We start from the raw sequence: 15,146 nt of genomic DNA, 5'->3' as shown, positions 1-15,146 counted from the left end.
AGGAGCACATCTTCTGTGTGGAAGTTTTTACAGCGAGAAGAAGACTCAGTTATGTATTTGTAACAGCTGTAAATTATTAAAAAGGTCAAAGAAAACACAAAAAGCGTAAGAAGCTACTAAATATTCATTTCATGAAACGTTACATCTGCTCCTCAGTTTCTGGCTCCTGTGGCTCAGATTTTGAAGTTTTCTTTTAAAATGTCTACTGCCTGAAAAACTAGTGACATATTTAAATTAACCTTTCTACAACCAGGACACATTTAAACAAAGATTAAAGCCTGTTTCATTGCTATGATTATCGAATTGTAATTTGTGATGAATACGCTTATAATAGAATGAATTGTCAATCAAACTCATATAACAAAACCTTAGACTTTTTTTTCCTTCCAAATATGTTGAACAGCTGCAATTTATTCTAAATTAAGGTCTTGAAGAAAATAATTATCCTGTGATTTGGTGTGTTTATGTTTAGAGGTGTAAAAATAATTTTTATTGGAAAAATGAAAATAAATAAATAAATAAAAGACGTCTAATCTGGTTTATAAAGAAGCTATTTTCTTTCAGTTTGGTTTTACTTGTGCAAATATCTTTGTCCAACAGCCTGGTGGATATTATTTGCAGGTTTCTAGTTAAAGAGACAATAAAAAATATATACATGAAACCTTGTGCTAGAGAAATCACTTTTTTTTTACTCTAAACATTTTCTCTTTAATATGAATTCACAGTCAGTTATTCAGTTTAACTAGAACTATAAATATATATTCTGCTTGCTGTTAGATATAGTTCTCAGAAAGAAATTTCAGGAGGTCAAAACGGATGTCATCGGTGCATCTCTAATTACAACAGTTGTCATGAGTCTGAAGGTTCTTGGAGCAAAACAGAGTTAAGCATCTTTCAGAAATAATGAGCGATAATTCCAATCACAGGAAGTAAAATGGTTGCTGCCAACTACTATAAAAAGCTGCTAAAATCTTTGCCAAATGGCTGTTTGAGAACTGACTATAACGACTATATTTCAACTTTTTCAGTCAGAAAAAAAGTTATCTTGCTGCAAATGACAGAGAAATTTGCCATCTTTTACTTCCGCATGCATTTATTCCCTCTTAACAAGCATCACTGTGAACATGATGGCGCTCACCCTTGTTGAGTTTGGACCCCGATATTCCGCATGTCCGTTAAAGAACTTGAGCGTGTCATTTTTCCTAATGAAATGATAACTCGAGGGGCCAAGTTGGAGCCAATCACAGGCTGGTCTCAGGTAAACAGGGGGTCATGAGGTAAGGTTTAAGGTCAGGGGCAATTGCAGGGGTTGGAGTGCTCCTAATTAAGCGCACGTGCCGTGATTGGTCAGGCAATTTCTAACACAGCAAACGGCGTTGCTTACATAATACTCCATTGGACAGAAAATATGCCTCGGCTACAAAGAGGTGTAAACATGGCAGGGAAAGAATTAAAAAAAAGAGGAACATCTGAGCGTAAACCAGTCATTCCCACAAATACCTCACCACTGTGAAACCATGTGAATGGAGTATTCACTTCAGCAACAGTTAAACAATTTCATTCCAAGGGCATGCCATTTATCTATCAAAGGAAAGACAAGGGGATGTGTTAAAAAGAATCCAGAGGAGATGACGATGACTAAGTGTAATTATATGGAGAGAAAGGGAAACTGGGACAGAAGAGAGGCAGAACAGAAATCAACGTAATGCTGAAGGAGGAAACATGCAGCCATTAAGAAAATAAGAGGAGACAAAGAAAAAGTTATTAGAGCAAAACAGAGTTGTTTTTAATGGCAGCTTAGGACTGAAGGAAGGTCAGATTTTACTGTTCCAACTCTGACAATATTTTTAGTTTTTTAATAGGAATCTTTTTTTTCTTTAAATCTAAAAACACAATATTTATTTCACCTCCTTTTTCATATTGGGAGCATCTGTCTTTTTACTTCATGCACAAAATATCTGTATTTGTGAGTCAGATTTCAGAGGAAGCATTGTGAAAAACAGTTGAAAATGATTAAATTCTTACTTAAATAAAAAACCCTATTAGTTTTTTGTTGTTTCAGTGTTTTTCATTGAGTGTTCTGCAGCCTCTAATCTGTGAACACTTGGTTAGACTGTGCTGAGTGACCCACCTTGTCATCCTGGGAGTCAGGCTGCAGTAAGCTGTGCTGCTGAATGGCCATAGGGGGAGGAAGAGGAACAGCGTCGGCCCCCTCCTCTCCTTCCTCCTCGCCGCAGCTCTGCATCCCCGACGAGGAAGACTTGGACAGGGTGCCGCTGCTCAGCCCTTCATTGCGCATGCGCTGGAGAGAAAAGAGCGACTATCAGTTGATTGGTCACAAACTGGGTCTCTGCGTTCTGACGGGATTTCTGCCGAGTTGTGACGGTCTTACTTCCTCCAGGGTCTCGTCTTGTGGTGTGGCGGCGCTGTCGTCGGAGTCTTTCTGCGAGCCGGCCATCGCGTCCATGTTCTTCCTCGTGCCGTCACGGTTCTTCTTGTGCTTGTGGGCGAGCTTCTTGACGTGGCCGTCGGCTTTGCCGGAGCTGAGCCGCCGCACGGGGCTCGTGAGCCACTTCCTCAGAGTGTTCCCGGGACGTTTGGGGCCCGGCGAGCTGTGCGGTCCCAGGGTCTGGCTGGAGCCGGGCTGCAGGGCGTCGTTACTGGATACGGACAAGGTGTCTAAAAGTGAGTTGGAGAAAGGAGAAACGGGGTTAATGGTGACTTTGACAAAAGTAGATCACAAATTTATTTGGACTAAAATCAGCACACAAGACTAAAAGCAACCATTAGTCTTCCATTGATTGGCAGGTCTATTAGTTTAGGCACCACCAACAAAACTCTAATCCATGTAATTACAGCTGTCTAATAGAGCTATTAATGGTTTGTTCATAACACAAACCATCCAAAACAGAACCAAAATAATTCTTAAATATGAGTAGATTAATTATTATTTGTCATTAGTGTCAAAAATGTCCCGTTACAAAATGACTAAAAACTGATATGAAGGAAATGACATCCCTTCATGTCAGAGAAAAAAGAAAAAGTCAATATATGACAGATTATTTCTTTATGTTCAGCAGGCAGGCGAGCCACCTCCACACAGCGATGACGCTCCTTGGGGAATCTGTGGGAGGAAAACTCCAGATCGAACAGAAATGAAGCAGTGAGGAAAAAAAAAACAAAACAACAAAAACAAGAGAATAAAGCAATGCTTTAGGCTTTGTCTGAATACTTTAAAGTCATGTCCACCTGTCTGTCTCACCAGTCTCTGATCCTCTACCCCATCTCTTCTCCCTGACGGGTTTCTGCCTTTATCTGATCTTTTAACGCCATTTCATCAGGACTCCATCTGTTTGCCAGCACCGGAAATGCTGCTGAAGTCATAAAGAAATTCACGTTTTTGGATACTGCGCTGCAGTGGGATGGAGGGTTAAACAGATGCAGCCGCTAAAGATTAAATCATGTGACTCACACGAACAGCACTTATAAGTGGCAGGTGTGGAGATTCTGCCTCGTCTCACAGAAACACCGTTTGAGTAAATGCTTCTATGTGTGAACGTGCAGGCCCGACTCTGCCTCAGGACGAGTTTTACTGCTCTCTGTTTATAAAAGACACATGTTTCTCACTGTGCATGGAAGCAAAGAGGACGGTACGGTACCCAGGATAATAAGCACGCCAGGCACTGTGAAAACATTTAAAAAAAAACAACAAAAAAAACCCAGAAACAACTTCTTCATCTCCCTCTGACAGAGCCCAGGGGCCTCATGTGCTAAGACACGCATGGATTTCCCACTAAAAACGTGGCGTTCGCTTAAATCAAGAAAACAGCGTGCGTGCAAAAACATCCAGATGTGTAATATTATATAATATCCAAGCACATTTCCTTTGTACACCCAGATCAATGTGGAACTGAACACACGCAAAACACCTCCCTTGACATGTCATATCTACGTGCAAAATGAGAGTTAGAGGCGCTCCTAAATGAAGCAGAGGTGCGTCAAAACAGCATTCTGCACGCTATCCTCTGCCATTAGTGCTGAGTGCAAGAGTAGTGTCACTGTGTGTGGAGCTGTCAGTCCGCCAGTGGATGAAGCTGAGGCATTTCAAACTTTATCTTTGTGTTTCTTAACATAACAACTGGAATCACAAAGGCACCAAGAGGCTCGGAAGAATGCTCTGAAACTGAAGTGTAACCAGGTAAAAACAGGAGGTCACTCACTTGAACCACTGAGTAGTAATGATGCAGTCAAGACTGGAGGATTTATTTGGGGGGCACACATCATTTCATTGTTGAAGTTTTGTGTGGTAAACAGTGTACACCACATTTCTGTGATTATGCACTCCTTGTACACTAGGCCTTAGGTCACGACAGCCTTACTGGAAAAACATGGTCATCTTTCAAAGATTCTGTAAAATGTAGACAGCCATGTTAAGACTTTATTACCCACAGTTCAGTCCTATCAGGTGAATATGTCGTGGCAGAGGATAATACAGCACATCTGCTTATCTTGTTTTCGTATCCAAGTTTTTATTTATTTTTGTTATTAAAGTCAAAAACAGTTTCATCACAGAAAGAGCGGGAAAGGTGGGCTGCTTTGTAAATCTGTTTTCCACTCAAACAATCTATTTTAATTGAGAGTACATTGTCTTCCACGAGGTCAATCAATGATATATGATTTTGTCTGACTTCAGAGTTTAATCAGATGTTTACTGGAGATGTAGGAAGCCTGCTAGCAACCAGAAATACGATTCAAAATTTCCTCTTAGCTGCAAATGACTTACCTGTTCTCAGCATAATACACAACGCTGGACCGTACAGCTCTGTGTACTGGCAGCTCCTGGTTTGTTTTAGGTGTGATGACAGTCAACAATCACAGCTCCTGTTCACTGACTGACTCCAGTTAATCACCTGCTAAGATCTTGCCTGTCCTCTTCTAAATTACTTGTACAAAGAAAAAAAAACAAAACCTTCCCAAATGACTCTTTGTAACAAACCAGCTGGGGTGTGAGGTTACTTCCTTCTTGCCGAACAAATAAAAAACCACAGTCACGTCTATTAAAACGACAAAGGGATGTTTTATTCATGCGTTCATCCTATTTAAAGCTGTAATTCCGAAGATTCACATCTGCAGTTGTTAATCTCCAGGGACTTTTAAATCTTTTGTTAATGAGCTTTTTATGCTAAGTTATGGTGAATACTTGAAGCAAATACAGGAGTTGAACCTGATCTATGGTATTTGTGCTTAAATGCCCAAAATGGTTGCAAAGTCACACAGCTGTTCTTCTCTAAAGTAAATATAGAATTTTCTTATTGTTGTTGGGTTTTTTTAAGACTTTGGTTTTAACTGTCAGAAAAAAAAACCCTGATGACTTACAGCTGATACATACTTGCATTTATTATGTTGATCCACATTTCTGGAAAAGTTTAAATATTTAAATCATTCTTAGCAAACACTGTAACTAAGATATTCTGGACTTAAAACAAAAAGAAATGATGTCAGTAACATGTCTCGCTATGAAAGGATAAGAGAAGTAAAGATGAAGATGTTCAAAAACTCAGCTATTTAACAGGATATGTCTCAATGTAAAATTACTAAAAGTGTAAAAAAACAAACACCTTAAAATATAAAAATAAGAATAAGATTTCTATGTTAGTTTCTATGGAAAGTAAACAAACTGTGTTTCCTGAAGACATGCTGGGGTCACAAGGGAACATATAATCAGTTTAAGCAAGAATATTTCTACCAGTGTAGATACGACTGCTGAGAAAAGCCAGAGCACAAATTTTACACTTCAAGTTAACAAATGTGCATCGAATTAGAATTACTCTTCTCTTGGAACGCCGCAGATATTCTCGTGGATGGGTCCGTTCGGGGAGTGCTGTGTCAATAACCGCAGTGAAATCCAATAACACATGCAACATTGGAAAATTAACCGACAGAGGATGGCCTTTGTTGGGAGATTTATTGCTATTGGATTGTTCAGAAATGTAAAACACATGCCCTGGGAATGAATACGGTGCTTCTGGCTGAAATGGACAGCCTTGCTCCTCGTGTTTCCTGGCTAAAATGTTCACGCTTGGCTTAAATAGGCGTTTAGTACCTGCAAACTCTGACTGAGAAGAGTGCTCTGTGTCAGCAGCTTCGACACATTCCCCCTCAGTGCAAAGTAACTCTTTAGACACACACAGGGTGGATAATAAACTTTTCCCTTTTGTCCAGCAGGAAGTCTTTCGTGGTGACGTCACATCGAGGACAGTTGGTCCGTCTCTCGCTTGTTGGAAGCAACCAGGAAGGATAGAAAATTAATTTTCATTCTTTCCTGGGTGTTTACTGCTGATGATTCCAGCCAGAAGTAAGCCACGTTTGTTAAAAGTTAAACTGTATTTTAGCAGAAAATGCTCCTTAAAATCCTTTTCATTAGGACAACTACAAAACAGACGTAAGAAATAATTATACACTGTTCAGAAAGCTTAAACAAGATAGTACTCATCTAAATATCAAGAAGTGATTAATAGAGCTATCTACAGCAGAAAAAAATATTAATTGCTAACCTTTCCACAAAACCCAAGGTCCAAAGATCTGAACTATCACTTTAATGTGGCTAAATCAACCTCTCTCCGGCTACGTCTTGTAGCACTTATACGAGGACGTTGAGGTCTGGCATCTCCCCACTCTTTACTTATTCATCTTTAATGGCAACAATTTTCTCAGAAATCTTTTGGGTATTCAGACACCAACCTTCGATTCATGAAGCTGGTTTTGCAACATGTTTTTAAAACGCCCATTAATCTTTGCTAAAATTAGGATCCTGACTTCATTAGCAAAGTGCCGCCCTGGCCTGGACGGCTTCCTGGTTAATTCATCAGCAGATTCGTCTGAGTAACACGCTGATAAGGTGAGTGGGATTATTTTTTTTAGAGTCACACAGTAACAGTCGTGTATCTGCGGACAGCATATGAGTACATCTTCAAACTCCAGTCGAAATATTTGTCGTCTCTTCACTGAGCTCATTACTCTCATGCAAAATCAGATGGAATGATTTTGAGCTGTTTGTATTTTCTGCAATTTTTTAAAAATCATCTCCCCCAGAGACCACCCAGTGGAATAAGACAAACATCTGCATGTCTGCTTATTTACCTGCAAGCTCAATTTACAAAACCACATGTCAGTGACCGCTCATTCACACTGCTGAAGAGAACCTGACAAATCTACGACTTTGTTACTCAGAACAGGTGGGCAGGATTGCTCTCTCTCTCTCTCTCTCTCTCTCTCTCTCTCTCTCTGTATGTGTGTGTGGGGTGGAGAGATGCCAATAACCTCACTAGTTTTTGGGGGTGGTCTTCTCTTTGTCCAAAGGTGGTGATGTAAAACAAAAAGCCATACACAACACCCATAACTCATTCTGGCTTAATTAATCCAATATTATGATGTTTTAACTCTGTATTTCATCACAGCATTCACAAAATTGTTTTCTTCTTGTTTTTTTTCCCATACATTTTTTGCAATCTATCCACTTCTACATATTTTGTGCTATTACAGCCATTCGTATTGTAACTTTTATAAAATTTTGTAAATTTTACCTTTATTTCAAATATTTCCCTTCAAGAAATACATTCAGATCTCTTCAATTCCTTCAAAACATTGTTTTTTTTTTAAATCTGCTTTTGCATACTTGCTTTATTTTTCCCTTCTTAGCTTCTTTTAGTTTTGAACTAGCCTTTTGCTTCATTTGGCTTCTAGCTAATGTTTTGCTCCTTTTGGTTTTTAATTAGTGTTTTGCTGTTTTTGCTAGGGTTCTCCTTTTTTAGCTGTAACAACCCAGCTTCAATTTGCATACTGCACTTTTGGAAAAAAAAAAGAATTTAAAGTAAATTGAACATCTGTGAAGCTTTTGAGAATGAGTTGCATTGTGAAAGACTCCTCACATTACGGCTGTTGTTTTATGGTTACATCCTCTGCACATGTGCGCAGGAACAACTTGATGGAGCACAGAAAGGTCTAATCTTGTGAATGAGACTGGCAGATTTAATATCACATAATCACACATTCTCCAAATTACTTTTAGGGGCATAATGGCCTGACATAATCTGCAGGTGATCTGTGAAGCTGCTTCATCAAGCAGCTGATGCAGACGCATTAAACCAGAACCGTCTGTAAAACAAAATGTCACGAAAGGTACAAATGGTTGTTAGCCTGACTTTTTACTTTTTTTTTCAGCATTAAAAACAACACATATAACACAAGCAACTTATCACAGATTTGTCTTTTTCTAAAATATCCTGATCTCACTTCTGCAAAACAAGCAGAATTTAAAGCGTCAAATGTCATTTTGATACTCAAATCAAAAACAGAGGAAAGGAACATTTCCGCGGGCACACTCCCGATGGAAACACCTACCCAGATCCAGCAGCCAAAACTTGCAGTTGTCGCCGTGGTCTGGCCCCGTTAAATCCATTGAAAAAAACGGACTTAAAGACACTAATGACTCAACTCCACGAGCCATGTCGGCCGAATATTAAGGCTCCAGATATGCGGTTTATTCCCTTACAACATTTCCAAGCACGCTTAAAAAATCCCGCAAAGGTCCGAACGGTCTTGGAACGGATTCGTAGTCAAAGGCAGACCTTCCAGGAGGAGAAACCATGAAGCCCAGCATGAGGGAGAAATGACAAAGTCCAATGCAGCATTAAGAGTGTAGGATGTTTTCTCTCTCTCTCTTTGTATCTCCTTTCCTCCCACCCTCCCATGCGAGTGGGCTGCTGTGAGGATATTGGGCAAACCTCCACTGTGCCTCTCCTTGTTCCGAAGGGACGTCTGGAAACAAGCAGCTCATCTACCGTATTACCCTTTGTAGGAGCACCCACTCAGTTCGTGTGGGCGGGTGCATATTTTACAGGGATTTAGGATGCATACAAGTTGTGCCTGGAACAAATATAGTACTGGTTATGAAACTAAAGCGAGCAGCGAACGACTCACCAGCGTTTCGAAGGAACTATACGGGCTGGATGCACAAAGATGCTTCTGTGAAACTCTGGGCGAGTGTGTGTGTGTGTGTGTGTGTGTGTGTGAGAGACTCTAAACAAACACCCTCCTGTGAAGACAACTGGCCCTCATTCATACTTAATAATGTTGGCTGTCAACCTGCTCAGTAAATGAGGAAATTATTTGATTACAACTGAGAATGTGGTTAATTAATGTGTAGATAAAAGCCTTAATGAAAAGAGGCATGTAGGTCTGCAGTTTTCGGCCGTTAACAAGCAGCATCCTATTATCAGTGTATGGAAACCACTCTGTTGTATTTTCCTCTATTGTTCTAGACACAGACCCTTAAAAAGCTGATCGTTCCCCGTTGTGAGGTTCAGAATGAACACGAACACATTTCCTGGACATGCTTATCCACTGAGCTGTCACTCTCACAACTTAAAAACCTAAAAAAGAAAATAGCAATAACGTTTCTCATCGTCCTAGTCCACCTGTCCACCTACCCCCTTCATTTATTTCATTTTTGTTGGACTAGACTAACCCCTGTATCAAGAAGCTCCCTTTTTTTTTCTCTTCCCTCACTCCTGACCAGGCAAGCTACTCAAATGTGCAGTCGAGGACTCCAGAAGAGAATCATCACAGCTGGATCTGAAAGAGTAACAACAAACAGCTGGGAAAATTCTTCCTTCCAACCTCGGGCTGTTCCAGTAAATCATTCAGCTAATGCCAGAGCTGTGTGTTCATCATGTAAGCAAAGCCCCGGGCATCCTGTAATTTAAATACAAAATGCAGAATTTTCTCACTCCGACTACAAAGAGGCGGCCAGCTAAATATTTGTATGCTGTATCTCCATAGAAACAAGCAGCCCCTGCTCTCACCCACTCTTACGGATTTAAAAAAAAATAAAATAAATAAAGAGGCACAAGCAGAAGCTTCTGCCAAGACGTGACAGCAGATCAGAACTACAACCGCATCTCAAACTGTGGCCATTATTTACTTAATTGGCTCATTTTTTTCAGGTTATGATTTCAAACGTTGTGAAATGGTCCTGTTTTAAATGGCAAAAACCCATACAGTAGTGTACATATTTTGTAGCGCATATAAAATTTACATTCAGATCAACATCTACATCCTACGGAAGGGTTAAGAACAACTACTATCTTACCTGTTGTACACAGCCTTTTTTTAGAGTTTAGTTTTGACTGAATTAACAAGCTGACAGCTACTTTCAACGGGGCAAAGACCAAAGTGGGTTTCCACCGTCTTAAAACAAATCCATTCTCCGTAGTGGTTCACCTGAATGCCATTTTATAAACACTTCGACCACAGCTAGTTCTACATAGCAGTGTTATTCCAGCAGAAATATTTTGATAATCTTGCCAGAAATCCCCCAAGCTGCGCCGGAAGTACTGCTGCTGCTATTTGTGCTCGTGTATATAAATATGAAAATCTTTGCGACAAAGCAGGTCGCAGAGAAGACCAGCTCTTCAGCAGGTCCTCAAGATCTGCAGAAGCCTGTTAATTTCAACAGTCATTCAAACTAGTTGTGTCCAGGACCAAGATTGGACACCACTGATATACATGGACCTAAAACTTATACTGCAGCCAGAATACAGGGGGCACTCATTTTGCTAAGGCTTCAACTTCCATGTTATGTTTCTGTATTCAGTTTATCAAATATATAGTCTCTTATTCAGACTTATCAATCTGATCATTAAACTATTTCTCCAAAGTGAAGTTAAACAAAGAGCTATCTGAAACACGTAAGAAAGTAATTGTTCATAACCTTTTTCCAGAGCCCTACTTCAAAAGATGTGAAGTATCCCTTTAAGGCATGATAACAGGTGCAGAGTCTGACATCACATCCTCTAGGATTTTATACTGAAGGAGTCTGCTGTTAGATGTGTGAGCCAAAATGAGGGTTCCTGGTGGTAATAAGACACATGGTCGTTAAAGTGTGAGGAAGTCAAAGGCTGGGATACTGAAAGATAATTAAAAGACAGCCGTGCCTGGAGCAGCCTTTTCACAGTTGCATGGTAACACTCGGAAATAAATGTTTGTGTTTTTCCCCCAAGCAGATGTTCAATATGAAGCAAAGGTTCGGAGGGTCGACGGTGATATGTTTGCAAACAAAAAGCACATCTGATTAGTTTCCCCCCTCTCCAGATGACTGTGAAGAAGTCTCAGATTTGTTATTATTCAGCGCCTACCTTTGTGGTTGAAGAGCCCCTCCATTTCCATGGAGGACCGGGAGTGAGCGATGCACAGGATGGAGCAGGGCACGATCCCCTCCTGGGCGGGGGAGCGGTCGGTGGTCCGCACCAGACACCAGTCTGGCTTGTCGTGGAGCCGCTCCAGGATCTCCACAGTCTGGCCCCGGCGCACCGTGAGCTCCCCGTTACTGCCGCCGTTACCGGCCACAAAGTCGTGCATCACCACCGTCAGCTCACAGCCACCGGAGAGCTGGAAGGGAAGCAGCAGATGCTGCAAATTAGCAGGTGTGCGGGCAGTTTTCGGCCATATTTAAAGTGAAATAAAGAGAGTAAAACAGCAACTGCTCATGAGTGATTACTAATGCACAGGGCAATCCTGAGATAAGTCGAGAATCTGAAACTCAGGCATGATCTAAAATTTTTTATTTCATTAAAAAAAGTATTGCTACAAACACTAAAAACAGACATTGTTCATAACAATAAGAATATATAGCGTATAAGAATAATCCAGGTATGACATTTACTCTAGTAAAAAAACATTATCTGAACAAAAAAAAGCTACATTTCTAACTCAGTATCTTTTTACTTCCAGCTGCTTTACTCAGGCAGGAGGTGAACAATTAAACACAGTTAGACCCGATGAGTCATTCTGGCACAATGAAACAAAACGCCAATCTAATTCTTTAAGGTGTTTATATTTAACTTGGCTGTAATGAATCTGCTGCTGCAGGGGGAAGTAAAGCACAGTAAACATAAACCTGATTACACGAACACAAATATAATACATGATCTCAAATCATCTCAAACATAGTCCTGAATGTTTTAACATCTGAAAAATGTTCCTGAAGTTGTTTTTATGTCAAGATGTGATTTTCAGTTGATATATTCTGGTATATGTTTTCTCTGTTTATATGAAACACACCTACAAATGACTAAATAATAACGGCAAGCTCAAAATGTGCAAACACGCTGCAGTTGCTCACGCGATCCTTTCGGTGCGGCGTTGCCAAACATAAACTGTCCCATTATTTTTTCAATATTTGCAACATACCCTCTGGTAGTGCGGTAAAGCCAGAGAACTGAGGAGCTGAGAGACGGGATTTGAGATCCTCTCCTCAAGTTTGTCAATTGTCTTCCACTCCCTCATTGTGAAAGATTGTCCACGCAGCAAGAAAACTCGGACTTTTAACACAAGTCACTAAAAATGCTCTGAATCACACTTTGAAGATGCTAAAACAACAATAGCAGTGTTCGTTTTGTTATAGAGTGTTAATTCAGGTGAAACGCTAAAAAAAAAAAAAAAGAAAATGGAAAAAAAAATTCTGATTAAATCTTCCAAATCTTCCAAAGTTAGGAGAAAATGTGTCCACTGTAAGAGTCAGAAGCACTTCCTCTGAGGGTCTGTACAATCAGACCACTGGAGGGTTTCCTCGTTTAAATTCCCTCCCCGCTGCAGAGCAAATTAGTCCATCCTGCTTTTGAGAACAAAACACTCCACAAAGTTGGAGGAAAAACAAAAATAGCCCAAATTTTGAAGTGAGGCATCGGATCGATAGCTGCAAGGAGTTAAAACCGCGCTCTCCTGTCTGGCATAGAGACGAGCGTCCTCTGTGAAGAGGAGTGTGGGAGGCTGAAGCTGCTGACACACAAGTCAGTCACATGAACAGAAACACACCGGAACAGGGTTACACACACACGCGTACGCACACACATTCGGTAACGCGCACAGGCACACCATTGTCGCTGCCCCCTGAATGAAACGTCTCATGTGAGTCCCTGCAGACAGAGACGCATTCAAGGAGCCAGAATGAGATGCACATTCAAATGTGCACGTGTTCCTCTGTGTTTTGAATCTTCATGCATGCGAGCAGGCGACTCGCACTGCAGCGACAACTCCTAATTAATTAGGGTCCGAGGTGGTTTTGGTTCACACGGACTCGTTTCGCCTTTGAAACAGCTCTATGTTACATAAAGCGACCGAGGCGCTGAGATTACAGCGCTGCAGTAGCGGTTAAATAAACCGTGAAAGTGAACACGGTAATTTTCTTATTTTCCTGATTGCAGTGCGAGCCAGCGAGGCTGAGCTGGGGAAAATCCAAGTCAAGTGTGAAAATAATGACCCGGTCCACTCCTCCAGTTTATAATTAATACGACATAAAGGCGATGCAAGATTTTTTTTTTAGTGTTTTTATCCGTGTGTGTGTGTGTGTGTGTGTGCGTGCTGCGAGTTTGCTTTACAATTGATCATCCTGAGCGTAGGAGGATAAGCCTTCTGTGGTGTCATTACCAGATATAACCAAAGCTGAAAATCTCTGTTCGCAGTGAGCTCCCTCTCACAAACGCACACGCGCGCACACACACACACACACACACACAGTTTAAATCTCTGTCAGATGGACTGCTTCTTCCTCCCAACACAATCCAACACTTTCACAGGAAACCATTTGAGGACAACGTTCCGGGTCCAAGCTTCTGACGACCGTGTGTGACGGCATGCCCCAAACCAATGGAATTACAGATCCAGACTGACTTAAAAAACACGAAATAGTGTGTGATGGGATGTATAAGGATGAGGAATGGTTGTAGATTGTGTGTGTGTGTGTGTGTGTGTATATATATACTGTATATTCCTACCTTATCACTGTCCAGTGTGTTCTGGGATGTCCGTGAGGCGATGGATATTGTATCTGGTTGGCTGCTGGCGTCTCCCTGGCTGTCCAGCTCCTCTCCATCCCTTTAAGCAGATGTTTGTGGAGTTATTTAATTATAAGAAGTACTGTTTTTATTCTACACTCAAAAAACAACTTGTTAAATGAACCTAAAATATGACAAAATTTAAAAAATGCAACCTTTGTTTTATGTATAGGGAACTTTTAGTCAAATGGCTGATTTAAAGACTTTGTTCCTGCTTAGGATGTTAAGGAAAACTTCCTCTGGGGTGGAGCTCTGCCCTGCTGCAGAGTTCATGCAGCGACGAATGCCCTTTCTGCTTACCGCCTGCCTTTATGTTTGGTCGTGGTGGCTTTTGGGATGTGGATGGGCTCCTTCAGAGCTCCACGCAGGTGGACCGTTCGCTCCTGGATGACCTCCCTGATGTGCTTGATCCAGTCTTGCTTGTTCTCTAAACTTGATGCCTGAAACACAACACACACTCAGAACAGATCCACATACAAACGGCTTTTGTGTCAGCAGTTCAGCCTTCTGCAAAAAGCTGCGAAACATAGGAAAATCGCAGCAGGTGCAGGTTTCACCTGGTTTAAATAAGTGACTTGTTGACTCATAACACAGAATGCATGTCTATCAGGGGTTTTCGAATTGTTCCAATTGATTCCACATACAGTAATTGTTTGATTCCTTCCTTCTTCTTTCTCCAATACATTTTAATAAGACAACAGTGTGATTTAAGGTGCACCTCTTTTAAAGAGTAAATGAAAGATCTAAAGGGCAGCACACATTCCCTGGTCTTTATACATTATCTTGCATTTGCACTTTGTGTTAGTATTTTGTTGCAATAACCTTACAGTGTCATGCTTTATTGGGTTAGCTGGCTTATTGCCTTTACCTGACACAGTGTGGAAACATGGTTTGACTGGTTTAGCTGGCAGTCGGATTCATCAGTCCCCATTTTTGTGTGTGTGTTGCATTTCCTAGATTACAATTTCCGTTTATCTGATGACTTTCTCGGTTTCTTTTATAGGCTGCTGCCTTTGAGTGAAGTTGTTACACTTTCAAACACAAATCTCCGCAATACAAGCATAAAAGATTATTTCTGACTCACAGGGGTGAGAGTTAATACATTACGCGCGTTAGAAAAATGACGCATCACCTGCTATGCAAATGTCTGTGAGAGAAGATGAGTAAGTGGCAGAAAGTGACATTCCACCCCCCTACAGACACTGAACTTGACCGAAGGGAAGTATGGAGGTATACAGTGAAAGTGGGACACTA

The 15,146-nt window shown here is 40.9% G+C and overlaps 1 protein-coding gene across 4 annotated transcripts in view; it reads right to left on the bottom strand.

Annotated features, from left to right (window-relative positions):
- triob (trio Rho guanine nucleotide exchange factor b) overlaps positions 1-15,146 on the bottom strand; it is a 106,512-nt gene that overhangs the window by 12,203 nt on the left and 79,163 nt on the right. For all 4 annotated transcript variants that reach the window (XM_017409929.3, XM_017409928.3, XM_017409926.3 and 1 more), the window contains exons 35-39: positions 14,193-14,332; positions 13,833-13,932; positions 11,196-11,448; positions 2,393-2,679; positions 2,132-2,302 (exon numbers count right to left, since the gene is read on the bottom strand). In XM_017409929.3, the coding sequence (XP_017265418.1) occupies positions 2,132-2,302; positions 2,393-2,679; positions 11,196-11,448; positions 13,833-13,932; positions 14,193-14,332 (951 nt within the window). The remainder of the gene's footprint in view (positions 1-2,131; positions 2,303-2,392; positions 2,680-11,195; positions 11,449-13,832; positions 13,933-14,192; positions 14,333-15,146) is intronic.

The sequence above is a fragment of the Kryptolebias marmoratus genome, linkage group LG16 (genome assembly GCF_001649575.2).
Source record: "Kryptolebias marmoratus isolate JLee-2015 linkage group LG16, ASM164957v2, whole genome shotgun sequence".
Lineage (NCBI taxonomy): Eukaryota > Metazoa > Chordata > Actinopteri > Cyprinodontiformes > Rivulidae > Kryptolebias > Kryptolebias marmoratus.
Note: the sequence above shows the minus strand (reverse complement) of the source record. Positions and strands in the feature narration are given on the sequence as shown.